Source organism: Nomascus leucogenys, chromosome 22a (genome assembly GCF_006542625.1).
Source record: "Nomascus leucogenys isolate Asia chromosome 22a, Asia_NLE_v1, whole genome shotgun sequence".
NCBI classification, from domain to species: domain Eukaryota; kingdom Metazoa; phylum Chordata; class Mammalia; order Primates; family Hylobatidae; genus Nomascus; species Nomascus leucogenys.
In genome coordinates, this window is record NC_044402.1 from 100787020 (window position 1) to 100799906 (window position 12887).

A 12887-nucleotide genomic window follows, 5' to 3' on the forward strand; every position below is an offset into this window, starting at 1 on the left:
CTTTCTTTTTTCTTTTTTTTTGTAAGTCTTTTAAAATGCTGGTTTTCTAACAGGTGTCTTGTTGGGTTTTGCTGTCTCAGCCTTTGAGAATTCTTATTAATGATATTGACAGGTGTTTTCTCAGGCCCTGAAGTCTTCATGAGCTTTAAGATAGCACTTTGACAAAGAGCATGTTATAATCTCATTAGTTAAAGATCATAATCAAATCTGTTTTTACTTGTGAGTCTAAATATATCTTCACAGTTTTTTTTCTTTTTTTTTTTCTTTTTGTGGCACAATCTCGGCCCACTGTAGCCTCAACCTCCTGGGCTCAAACAATCCACCAGGCTCAGCCTGCAGGGTAGCTGGGACTACAGGCACATGCCACCACGCCTGACTAAATTTTTTTGTATAATTTTTGTAGAGATGGGGTTTTGTCATGTTGCTGTCAAATTCCTGGGCTCTAGCGATCCACCTGCTTCAGCCTCCCAAAGTGCTGAGATTACAGGCATGAGCCACCATGCCTGGCCTCTCTGCTCGTTATTAAATACCATGCTAATAATTAAGTCTAAAATTTAGTCTAAGAGTTTCCCTTTTTCATAATTTCTTTAAAAACAAAGGAGGCCAGATTAAGTACTATCTGTGTAGATACTTTTTCAGTTCTCTGGTTTAGCAATTTAGGTAATGGCTCATTTAAGTTGAAATCCACTCAAATATCTAAGTCAGAACACTGTAGACCCAGGCAAAAAGGGCCCTTGGACTGGGCCCTGTGTTTTCAAGTAATCCTTCTTGACCCTTCCGCAGCCATGGCCCTCTCTACAGAGTAAGGAATCGGAGAGACCAAGGAGACAGGGCCACTGGAATCTACACTCTTCGTTCTGAAGCATGCTTGCCAGTCAGCACTCGAGATCCTGGGTTACTCTTCCCGGGCGCAAGCCTGCTCACAGGATCTGCTTGGACCACTTCCCTGTATACATCATCTTGAAGATGAATGACACTGCCAGTTTGCACACCCATCTGCCTGAAGGGTGGGAGTGGAGGCGATGCTTAGGTGTGCAGGCTGGAATGTCCACATTCGTGTGTGCAAGGCCCCCTTACAATGTGGGATGGAGCCAGAGATAGGAAAAGACAGTATTCAGACGTATGGTGTGTGAACCCCGAAAATCTGAGACAGGCCTCAGATAACTTAGAAAGTTTATTTTGCCAAGGTTGAGGACATGCACCCGTGACACAGCCTCAGAAGGTCCTGATGACATGTGCCCAAGGTGGTGGGGCACAGCTTGGTTTTGTACATTTTAGGGAGACATGAGACATCAATCCATTTGCGTAAGGTGAACATCAGTTCAGTCCGGAAAGGTGGGACTACTGGAGGCAAAGGCGGACAACTGGAAGCGAGGAGGGGGCTTCCAGGTCTTAGGTAGATAAAAGATAGATGGTTGTATTCTTTTGAGTTTCTGATTAGCCTCTCCAAATGAGACAATCAGATATGCATTTATCTCGGTGAGCAGAGGGGTGACTTTGAATAGAATGGGAGCCAGGTTTGCCCTAAGCAGTTCCCAGCTTGACTTTTCCCTTCAGCTTAGTGACTTGGGGGCCCCAAGATTTATTTTCCTTTAACAGATGTATGGACCTACATTTGTACTCTTGTTCTAGGCTCTGAATTATTGGGGGTTGGTCTGCCCTAAACCTATACCATCCAGTCACAGTGCACAAATGAAGAACCTTATATATTTGTAACTCATAAAATTTCATGTTTTCATAAGAGGTTTGATTTTCAAAAAAGGTTTATGTTTATGTTACAACTTAAGAGTCTTGTCAGGAGACAGTATATAAAGTGGGAATAGCTCCACCATTTCCCAACTATAGATAGACCTTGGGCAAGTCCCTGAAACTCCTTATCCTCATCTATAAAATGAAGCACATAATAGCAACTATCTTAAAGGGTGATTCTGATGTTAAATGAGGTAGTGCATGGTGAGGAACCCCATTCAGTGCATGGTAAACACTCAGTGAGTGTTGGCTATTACTGACCTTGAGGAGTTCAGATATCTTTTCCTTGTACAGGAGCTTAATCCATTGCGTCCTTACTACTCATCCATTTACGTTCCTGGTCAGTGATTTGTTGAAGGAATGATTTTTTAATAGAGGCTTCAAAATTTCTTTGCTTATAACTGCAGAAAGTTTAGAAAAACAATGAATTACCTCTGTGAAAATACACCTTATTTCTGCATGCCACCAAGACCTGCCAGATACACTTCATCCCTATATTTGTCCAAGATAATATTTCTGAACTATAAAGATATTTGTTTTGAAATAAATTAGAAAAGCTACTTTAGAGAAGAAAAGTTACAGAATTTTACGTTTTCTTCATGTACGTAATTAGAATTCCTATGCATGGTTTTGAACAGGAAATTTTCCTTGACCCTTTCGCAGGCCTCGCAACAGGGGCGCCTCACTTTCTCAGCCTGAAGCTCTGAACCCCTCAGGGGAGGGAGAGCATGCAGGTGAGCAGGTGCAGGAGCTAGAGCAAGCACTTTTGGGTGCCGGCAGGATCAAAACTCCATGCAGTCCCACAGCAGCGCCTAGGGTGGTACCCGTGACCCCTGGAGCCCCAGAGGGCATGCGTTCCAATGCTCTTTTAGCTTTGCAGTCCAAGGACGGCTTAAGCGTTTAACAGCTCAATAGACCTTCTACTTTTTCATGAAGGCAGAGGGTCAGTGTGACACTTTTCTGTATCCTGAGCTCTTGTCCAGCATCCATGAAAAATCAGGTCATATGAACAAATTGAAGGATAGTAAACGCAGGGGATTTTATTGCCAATGAAAGTGGCTCTCAGCAGGAAGGAGAGCTGGAAAATGGGGATGGAGTGGGAACGTATTTTTCCCCTGAAGTCCTGCCATCAAGCAGTCCCGCTAAAGTCAAGCTACTGCTCTCCTACTCAGACTGCAGTCTCCAACGTGCAGCTGCTTCTCTTTTCCTGTTCTCTGCTCTGTGCCAGTGGAGCCTGGGATTTTTATGGGTATAGGATGGGGGGTGGGGTGGGCCAGGGGTGGTTTTGGAAAAGGCAACATTTGAGCAGGAAAAGAGGAATGTAAAGTTCTCACTTTGGGCTTGAGAGTGGGGCTTGGCCAGGGACCCCGCCCTTTTTCTGTGTACAATTTCTGTGCCTCCTGTCCCTCTCAGTCTCTACAGAATGTCTCAGAAATCTCCATAGTAGAGGATCATCATTACTCTGCCCCTGGCTTCTGTTTTATTCTGCTATAGTTTAAGCATCTTTATGAATTTTATTTGACCCAGTTTTTGAACTGTCTGTCTTACGCTTCTGTAACCTCTCTTTCAACATCATTTTCTTGCAGTTCCATTATAAAACAGTCCACTATTCTTTTAAGATTAATAATTTTATCTGCCTGACCTCATCTTCATGTTTTCTGATTCTTCTGGTGTATAAAAAAAAAAAAAAAAGCTTACCTGTGGCTTAGAGATTTGGTTTCCCTGATGTCTATTGGTGTCATCAGTGGCTTGCTGGCATCTGATACTTATCTCTTTTCTTTTTTGGTAGAACGGATCTTCTAACCAAAGACGGAGATTTAATCCACAGTATCATAACAACAGGCTAAATGGGCCTGCCAAGTCGCAGGGCAGTGGGAATGAAGCCGAGCCACTGGGAAAGGGCAACAGCCGCCACGAACACAGAAGACAGCCGCACAACGGCTTCCGGCCCAAAAACAAAGGCGGTGCCAAAAATCAAGAGGCTTCCTTGGGGATGAAGACCCCCGAGGCCCCAGCCCATTCTGAAAAGCCCCGGCGAAGGCAGCACGCCGCAGACACTTCGGAGGCCAGGCCCTTCCGGGGTAGTGTTGGTAGGGTTTCACAGTGCAATCTCTGCCCCACGAGAATAGAAGTTTCCACAGATGCAGCAGTTCTCTCAGTCCCGGCTGTGACGTTGGTGGCCTGAGCTAGGAGGAAAAAGAGCAGTTTTCACTCAGTTTTGGTTCCCTGCCCGAGGTGCTGACCCAGTTCGCTGCCAAAAGAGTGTCAATCAGAATATACAAATCCTGTATGGTTGTGTCATCCTCTCTTAATCATTTTTACTAATTCTAATAATCAGCTCTAGCTTGCTTCATAATTTTCATGGCTTTGCTTGATCTGTTGATGCTTTCTCTCATCAAGACTTTGCAGCATTTTAGCCAGGCAGTATTTACTCATTGTTAGGAAAATCAAGATGTGGCTGCAGATCAGAGGCTCAGTTAGCAACCTGTGTTGTAGCAGTGATGTCAGTCCATTGATTGTCTTTAGAGAGTTAATGTTACAAAAAAGAATTCTTAAGAATCAGACAAACATGATCTGCTGAGGACACATGCGCTTTTGTAGAATTTAACATCTGGTGTTTTTCTGAAAAAATATATATACATATATTGCTTTATTTGAAACAAATTAAAATATGCTGCATTTGACACCTGGCTAGTTTCTTTTATTGATACCCGCCTAGTTATTGAATGTACTGTTTAGTGCTTTCAAAAAAACTGTAGAGACTAGAGGTTGTGGTACAAAGCTCTGTACGATAAATACTGTTTCTGTTGAGACAAGTACTCTTTCAGGAAAAAACAAATATATATATATATGCCCTTTCAATTAGGTTACACAAATAGATGGATATGCACCCTGATCGTCTTAGACACACCATGTGGCAGTTGGGCAGTTGGAAACATTGGTTGCAAGTACCACAAACCTCAGCTGAGCCTAGCTTCAACAATAAGAATTTATTGGTTCAGTGAGTGAAAAGTCCAGTTAGTCCAATTTGATCCGGATTTCAGCTCCCATCTCTTTTTTTTTTTTTTTTTTTTTCTGAGACAGTCTTGCTTTATCACCCAGGTGGAGTGCAATGGCATGATCTCAGCTCACTGCAACCTCCGCCTCGTGGGTTCAAGCCATTCTCCTGCCTCGGCCTTCCGAGTAGCTGGGATTACAGGTGTGTGCCACCATGCCCAGCTAATTTTTATATTATTAGTAGAGACAGGATTTCACCATGTTGTCCAAGCTGGTCTTGAACCCCTGACCTCAGGTGATCCACCCACTTTGGCCTCCCAAACTGCTGGGATTACAGGCATGAGCCACCACACCCGGCCAGCCCCCATCTCTTGATTATCTTAGCTCTCCTTTCCTCCTTGGGTTGACATTGCATTCAGAATGGTGGCAAAGGGCCGCCATGCTCTTAGGACTCAAGTCTATTCTCCACACTGTCCAGAGGAGAGAAGTTATCCTAGTAGCTTCTACACGGAGCAAGTGTCTTTCTCAGAAATCCCAGCAAAGGTCTTGCATACCATTGCTGGTAGGCCTGTCTCTTAAACCAATCATGCAAGCAGGGAGAGAAGTGAATGGGATGAACTAATTTGCATAGACTAATTAGAGCCCACCCCTGGAGCCGGGTGTGGCCATCTTCCCAGAGTTCCTGAGCTAGATGGAGAAGGGGGACTTCTCAGAAAGGGAAAATGGATACCCAATGGCCCAAACCCCAAATAACCCCAGTTCCCCTAACTTTGACTACAGGGCAGTCCAGTTTGGGTGCCATTTCCGTTGCACTCACGTGTCCTACATACTTGTTGACTACTCACAAGTGCAAATGCTTATTCTCAGCTCAACATTAACATTTTTTCTGGCAACCCAGGTTCACTGGTTCTCTTCCACAGAGCGGCCCTGAGCAGCTGAGCCTGCAAGCCACGCAAGCATCTGTTTCTTCTTTTGCCAAGTACAGGAGGATGTTTGCTGTCTCTGTAGAGAGCTTTCTGAGGTCTCTGGGTGTACCCAGAGATTTAATAGAAATTCTAAATGTTAAGTCACATTCCAGGAAGGAAGGAAGAGTTGTTCGTTCAAATAAGAAAGATGAATGTTCGGCACTGTAGGCCCTGTTTACCCCATCTGAGGCTCTGAATTTATATATTACAAGACAGAAGGATTTTGCACAGTTTTTTATGTAGCAAGATTTTGCTCATCACTGAAAAATGTCAGTGTAAATGTGACCGCTTTAAAGATGAGTCAAGTAATTCTTGGAAGAGGGAAAAAAATGAATTTGCCAGGTCAGGAGTGCACCTGCCTTTGTCAGAGTTGAACCCAACCACTCTTGACCTTGACTCACTCCCTCAGGTTTAAGAAAGCCCAAACACATTCCTGAGCACAGAGCAAACACTCCCATGTCACTGAAAAGAAACAAAAGAATGCTAAAAAGTGCTCAGACCTGATTACATTTTTTCCAATATTTTTTCCCTTTTTTTTGAGACAAGGTCTTGCTCTATCACCTAGGCTGGAGTGCATGATCATGGCTCACTATAGCCTTGAACTCCTGGGCTCAAGCCATCCTCAGCCTCCCAAGTTGCGGGGACTACAGGTGTGCACCACAATGTCCCAGCTGATTTTTTAAATTTTTAGTAGAAACGAGGTCTCACTGTGGTGCCCAGGCTGGTCTCGAACTCCTGAGCTCAAGTGATCTTCCTGCTTTGGCCTCCCAAAGTGTTAGAATTACAGGCATGAGCCACCTCGCCTGGCTGGTTTTTGCCTTTCTTATAGACCCTGGGCATGTAAGCATTTATTAATTTGCATTTTTGAAACAGTAATTTCAATATTTTAGTGCCAATGTCAGGCCACTTAAACACTATATTACATACCTTCATCTGTCTGGTGGAACTATTGGTGTGATCCTAGAGAACTGAGTGCTATTCTGCCATTCATTTAAAGTGTTTTAAACTCTAATCTCTCTACTTAATACACAGTAGTCAGAAGAACAGATTATTCTCTTAAACATTTGCCTAGTAGAGGTTAAAATAGTTTAATACTTATGAAGATCGAATAACTTCAGACTCACATTGTGGCACTTAGATCTTCCACCAAGACTTCATCCGTGAAATCCACATCTCCCTGTTGGGTTCCCAATTACATTCCAAATTTACATCTCTTTTGAGAATCTCTGCATACTCCAGCTCTGTCCTGTTGATCCTGTTCTAGAAGTGCTTAATGCAGCAAGACACAGAAAGTTAAACGCAAATTGCTGCAAAATTCACCCTCAGCGGAGGACTAGAAACACAACATGTCCAATTTAAAGCTCAATTCGCAAGCAGTTCAATTCTGCTGGCATCAGAAAAGGAGATTCTAATTAAACATTCTTAGGGAAGGACATCAAATGAGGTTAATGGGAAACGTTACCAGATTAAAAGCAGTTTTTTGCCAAAGTAACAGATTTGGAAATTCTGACTCTGAAAGCCTTGATTTGAATCTCAAACTTGATTTCACCATGAGAAGTGGGGATCCAGGGCCTGCGCAGTTCTTTTCCTAAACCAGTTCGGTGCTCCCCACCCCCACGCAGGCACAGGTCCGCAATCAGACAGGGAGATGCCTGAATTTCAGGCTACCTTTGGCAAAGCTTGCTTTCTCCCTCCCTCCCTTTGCACGCTGCATCCCACGCTGCCTGCTTAAAGCGCCCTCACGTGTCTACAGATGGTAAAATGTTTATTTCTCAACAGACATTCCAGTGATAGCATCCAATGACCTATGTAACGGCACCTTTTTTTGCTGTACTTGTTTTTTGAGACGGAGTCTCGCTCTGTTGCCCAGGCTGGAGTGCAGTGGCGCGATCTCGGCTCACTGCAAGCTCCGCCTTCCGGGTTCACGCCATTCTCCTGCCTCAGCCTCCTGTGTAGCTGGGACTACAGGCGCCCGCCACCACGCCTGGCTGATTTTTTGTATTTTTAGTAGATACAGGGTTTAACCGTGATAGCCAGGATGGTCTTGATCTCCTGACCTCGTGATCCACCCCCCTCGGCCTCCCAAAGTGCTGGGATTACAGGCGTGAGCCACCGCGCCCAGCCCCAGTCACTTGTTCTTGTTTCTTAAGCAAACTATAAAATAGCAAAAGACCAAAAAAAAAAAAAAAAAAGGGAAAAAGAGCAATTCACCTAATACATTGTTCCAGCATTTCCTTGAAAGTACTGAGCCATCTCAATTGCTCTGATTTTGTGAGAAAATTATGAAGAGTTGCGAAGTCCCAGTGATTCTCTTGTTACTTACCTAAGAATTTGAAACGTAATTTAAATACTATTCTTTACAATCCATTATGAGGACTTTAAAAATCTTTTTCTTCTTTAATAAATTCTAACAAAGTTTTGTGTTTATTCTTAGTTTCAAAGAACCAGGTCCCCAGTCCTGGGAGGCTGGTCAGCTGGCCAAGCCCAGTGTTTAATCTCATTATAGCAGCCCCACAGGCAAAGGCACTCTGGTCTGAATCTAGTCTATCTGAGAAATACACAATGCTGCTCTCATCACTCAAGGTTCTTACACATTAATGATTAATTATCAGAAGTCCGTTTGTCTGAGAACTCTGTTTTTTCCCACAGCTCAGAGGAGCTTCTGGGGCTGCCACTAAGTTCCAGTTTCATAGGAAGAATTGCCACAAACAACTTTTACAGAATAATGAGTATATTCTAAAGCAAATTTGTCTGAGAAATTATGTAGACTTCTGGCAAAAAAAAAATAGTTCAGAAGCATGACTGTGACAATGGCCAAAGAACTTCTACAGAAAATAGCAGTGTAAAAAGTGCTCCCTGTCAAATAAAAGAAAAAAAATATCTTTTTTTTTTTTTTTTTTTTTGTGTGTGAGATGGGATTTTATTCTGTAACCCAGGCTGGAGTGCAGTGGTGCAATCACAGCTCACTGCAGCCTCCACCTCCTGGGCTCAAGCGATTCTCCAGCCTCAGCCTCCCAAGTAGCTGGGACTAGAGATGCACGCCACCACACCTGACTAATTTTTGTATTTTTAGTAGAGATAGGGTTTCGCCATGGTGTCCAGGCTGGTCTTGAACTTCTGAGCTCAGGCAATCTGCCCACCTTGGCCTCCCAAAGTGCTGAGATTACAGGCTTGAACCATCACGCCCAGCTATCCTGTTTTTAACTTCAGATACTTAGAATTGAATTTGATTTAATTGTTCCCAGTCCTTTGAAAGAACCCACTTTCTGTAAATTACTATCATTGTGTAAGAAGTCAGCCAATAACATCATTACTCCTCTACCAACACCTGACGTATAGTAGGCACTCGATGAACACTGATTAAAAGAGAGAGAAGATATGAATAGGTGACCAACTCCAATATCTCCAGAAAATTCTGGAGTCTAAATGGCTTGTGCAAAGTAACCCAGTAAAACAATCCTAGAGAAAACAGGAGGAGAGAGCAGAGCAGCTGAAGTAACTGACCCTCAAAGCCACCTGTCTGGATTCAAGCGCTAGCTCCACCACCTCCTGGCTGTGTAAACCTGGGTACATTTCTTAACATCTCCTTACCTTGGTTTTCTCCATGGGTGAATGGGGCAGGTAAATGGAGCTACCTCACAGAGTTGTTATGAGGATCGAATAGTTAATATTTGCAAAGCATTTGGAATGACGCCTGGCACTTTATATAGATTCCAGGCAGGAGACAGTAACCACAGAGTAATTTGCTAGGGAAGCTTTATCAACGTATATGGGGAAGATAGATCGACAGAAATAACTAGTAACAGGAGATTAGCTACTAAAGGGTAAGAACTCCGAAGACAACAGGAATAGCTGATACAGGGACTAGTCACTACTAGAGGCGAGACAGAGTACCCAAGAAAGGAATAAGCTTGAAAGAGCTTCCCCCCACCCTCAAGGCTGACATTCGACCTTGTTGGAGAGGGTGAGGCTGTGGCCACTGGAGGGCGGAGCAGCTCGCTGAGGTGTTGCAGGCTGGGGCTGGCAAGCTGGAAGCCACTCAGATTCACCAGGAATACACCTGCAGGGGTGCCATTAAACCTGCTGGGACTCCAGCTGGAACACCAGCAAAACTCACCTGGAAACCACACACGGGGTGTTGTTGAATTGTCTGTGGAGCCAGCAGGGAGACCCACCCAAGAGGAAGCTGCACAAGGCAGTGCTTGCTGAGGGTGAAAGCCACTGGTATTCCACACTGGGACCAAGCACTGCAGCAGCAAGACCCGGGATGCACCCTGAACCCGGAAGAAAAGGGCCCTTCTGCAGTGTCCCACCAGTGACAAAGCTTAACATCATGCCAGCTGGTGAGAGAGAAGTGTTTACAGGGTCCAGTTCTAGTATCACAAGCAGCACAATAAAGAGTGGATTTGGAAGCAAGAGGCAATGAATTGATAACCAACACATCCTTAGTAAGCGCTACAAGAATATTTGATCAGGCCAGGTGCAGTGGCTCATGCCTGTAATCCCAGCACTTTGGGAGGACGAGGTGGGTGGATCACCTGAGGTCAGGAGTTCAAGATCAGCCTGGCCAGCATGGCAAAACCTGTCTCTACCAAAAATACAAAAATTAGCTGGGTGTGGTGGTGGGCCCCAGTAATCCCAGCTACTTGGGAGGCTGAGGCAGGAGAATCGCTTGAACCCGGGAGGCAGAGGTTGCAGTGAGCCAAGATTGCACCACTGCACTCCAGCCTGGGCGACAGAGTGAGACTGTCTCAAAAAAAAAAAAAAAAGTATTTGATCCATAGAATAAATAGCTATGCAGCAAACAGAAGACTTTAATCCTATCTAGCTCATCTCTGGGAATGGGCGTAACAAGCTCCTATAAGAGCAGACCTAGCGTTGTGCTTAGGGGCCTGGACTCTGGAGTAAGATGACATGGATGTGAATCCTAGCTTTGCCTTCTGCTAGCAGTTAGGCAGCTCATCTAACCCCTCTGTGCTTCAGTTTCTCCATCTGTAAAATGGGGATGATAATCATACCCACCTGCATCATAGGGTTAGTGTATTAAATAAGTTTATAAACAATTAGAAGAGCACATCTTAGCTTTTATTAGGTAGTTGCTTGGTCAGAACAGCAAACGAAAGTATTTCAAATTTTATGCCAAAACCAGAAACGTAATTGGGAGCTTAAAGGATGGATTTTTTAAATCAGCAGGCCCGAGATATCCTTCCTTCTGAATCACCCTCCCCCTCAATTCCCATGGCTCTACTCCTGCCTGTGACTGACAGCTGCGATGTTTTCTTGCTGATCCACAGCCCCCAATTAGGAGAGGCAGTTAATCTGCTCAAGTTAAGTCACTCAGTTAGAGCAATGGTTCTCAACTAGGGATAATTGATGCACCCCCCCGACCCCAGGGGACATTTGGATAGGTCTGGAGATATTTTTGATTGTCACGACTGGGGCAAGAGTTCTAGCCAGGGATGCTGCTAAACATCTTATAATGCACAGTATAATCCTAACAATAAAGAATTATTTGGTCTAAAATGTCAAGAAAGCCACTGTTGAGAAACCCTGATCTAGAGGGTACAGGGGTTTGGAGAAAGGGGACAAAAGTTGAGTAGATGAGCCAGGACATGTTTCCCTGATTCCTCCAGCTATGCTGGGTTCTTGGCTGGTTCAGACTTGGTGACCAGCTCCAGACTGACCTATAGCTGGGTCTAAATGTACAATTTCTGATGTCCCTGGACTACTAGTGTCACATACATAGAAACTGAATTCCCAGATCTTCCACACCAAGAAATTAGAGAATAGATTCTTGAAAGAGCTGCTATTGAAACAAAACTATTCAAAATTTTAAGAAATCTTGGCAGAAGGCAGTTTGCCTTTTCCCATCATTAGCAAATATTCTACCTTTTTCTCTCCATGACATGCTGTCTGTTTGAAACAAGTTTCTCTTCTAAGCCCCAGGCCCCCCATTTCATACCTGGAGCTCAGCAGAATTTTACTAAGGCAATGAGGGTTTTAGGGTGGAAGAAGCAAATGAAAAGCATGAGAAACAACATGATAAAATGAAAAGCTGCTAAATAAACACACAGGGCAGAATACTGACAGTTACTGTAAAATTCTATTTGTATTAGCCACAGCCTACATCAGAAGCCATTTAGCTAGCAAATATAAAACATGTATGGGCTGTCTGAGGCAACACATGTGAACAAAGAAAAATTAGCTTTTCTCTAACAATGTAAACCATGTATCTCTTATGAGGCTGACAAGAATATAAGTGAAAATGGTCGCTCTGAGACTGCACCACCAACCAAATTGAAATATGAAATTCTGGAAACAGCTGGAAAGCAATTTTTTTTTCCTGTTAGCTATTTATGAGGTTTCTTTTTTTGGGTCCTACATGCTTGAAACCCTGCATACTAACTGCCGCCCTCAACAAAGAACCACTCATCCACTCACTGTTTCCTGACTGAGGAATCAGCAACTTGTTGATAGTTTTCAAGGAAGAGTTTCAGCATATGGAAAAGACAGAATTTTTCATAATTAAAAAGTTCCTGGTTACTTTCAAATACACACATGTAAGTCATTTGAAAATACTTTTCATTTGCTATAATAGAAGCTCTTTCCCTATGCTTCACCAAGTTCATACTTTCTATTTAGTCTCCAACCAACATCCTACCAAATACAGATCAAAGCTATTCAAAGGGCCTGCAGATGTAAGAGAATCCTATCTAAGGTGATCTCATACTCATATAAATGTCAGCATTCTTCCCTTTACCGAACAACTTGCCACCACAGGCCTTGTGCACGTTCAAAATGCATTTAAATCAAAGGTTTTCCATGAACAATTTCTCAGGTAAAGCCAAACACGCTTGTATGTTAATTCGTGCTGTAAAAGTCAAGATACAGCTGGTCAGTCATTATACTGTATTTAACCATGGACTGGAAAGTGAATCGACAATTTTTTTTTTAATGTTAGCACTTGCTAAGGAGGCAATGGGATTCAGTCTGTGAATGAAAAAGAACTTACATCAGCACAGGAGATGCACTGAATTAGGAGCAGGGAGGCCAGACCTCTGCTTTCCTCTCTGTAAAGTCAGGAAGCATCAGCCACGGACCTCTCTGGGATCTGGTGATGCATATCTCTAAATTACTTCAAACAACTCAACAAGTTACGTAACTGTTGTGGTCATT

At 43.6% G+C, this 12887-nt stretch overlaps 1 protein-coding gene across 9 annotated transcripts in view; it reads left to right on the plus strand.

Annotated features, from left to right (window-relative positions):
- Positions 1-4433, plus strand: part of SPATS2L (spermatogenesis associated serine rich 2 like) — a 172526-nt gene extending 168093 nt beyond the window's left edge. For 4 of the 9 annotated variants that reach the window (XM_030803560.1, XM_030803557.1, XM_030803558.1 and 1 more), the window contains exon 13: positions 3539-4101. In XM_030803560.1, the coding sequence (XP_030659420.1) occupies positions 3539-3934 (396 nt within the window). In that variant the 3' untranslated portion in view covers positions 3935-4101. Of the gene's footprint in view, positions 1-3538 lie in introns of all 9 variants that reach the window. The other 5 variants (XM_030803559.1, XM_030803562.1, XM_030803556.1 and 2 more) reach the window with 2 other exon arrangements.
- Positions 4434-12887: the final 8454 nt, after the last annotated feature.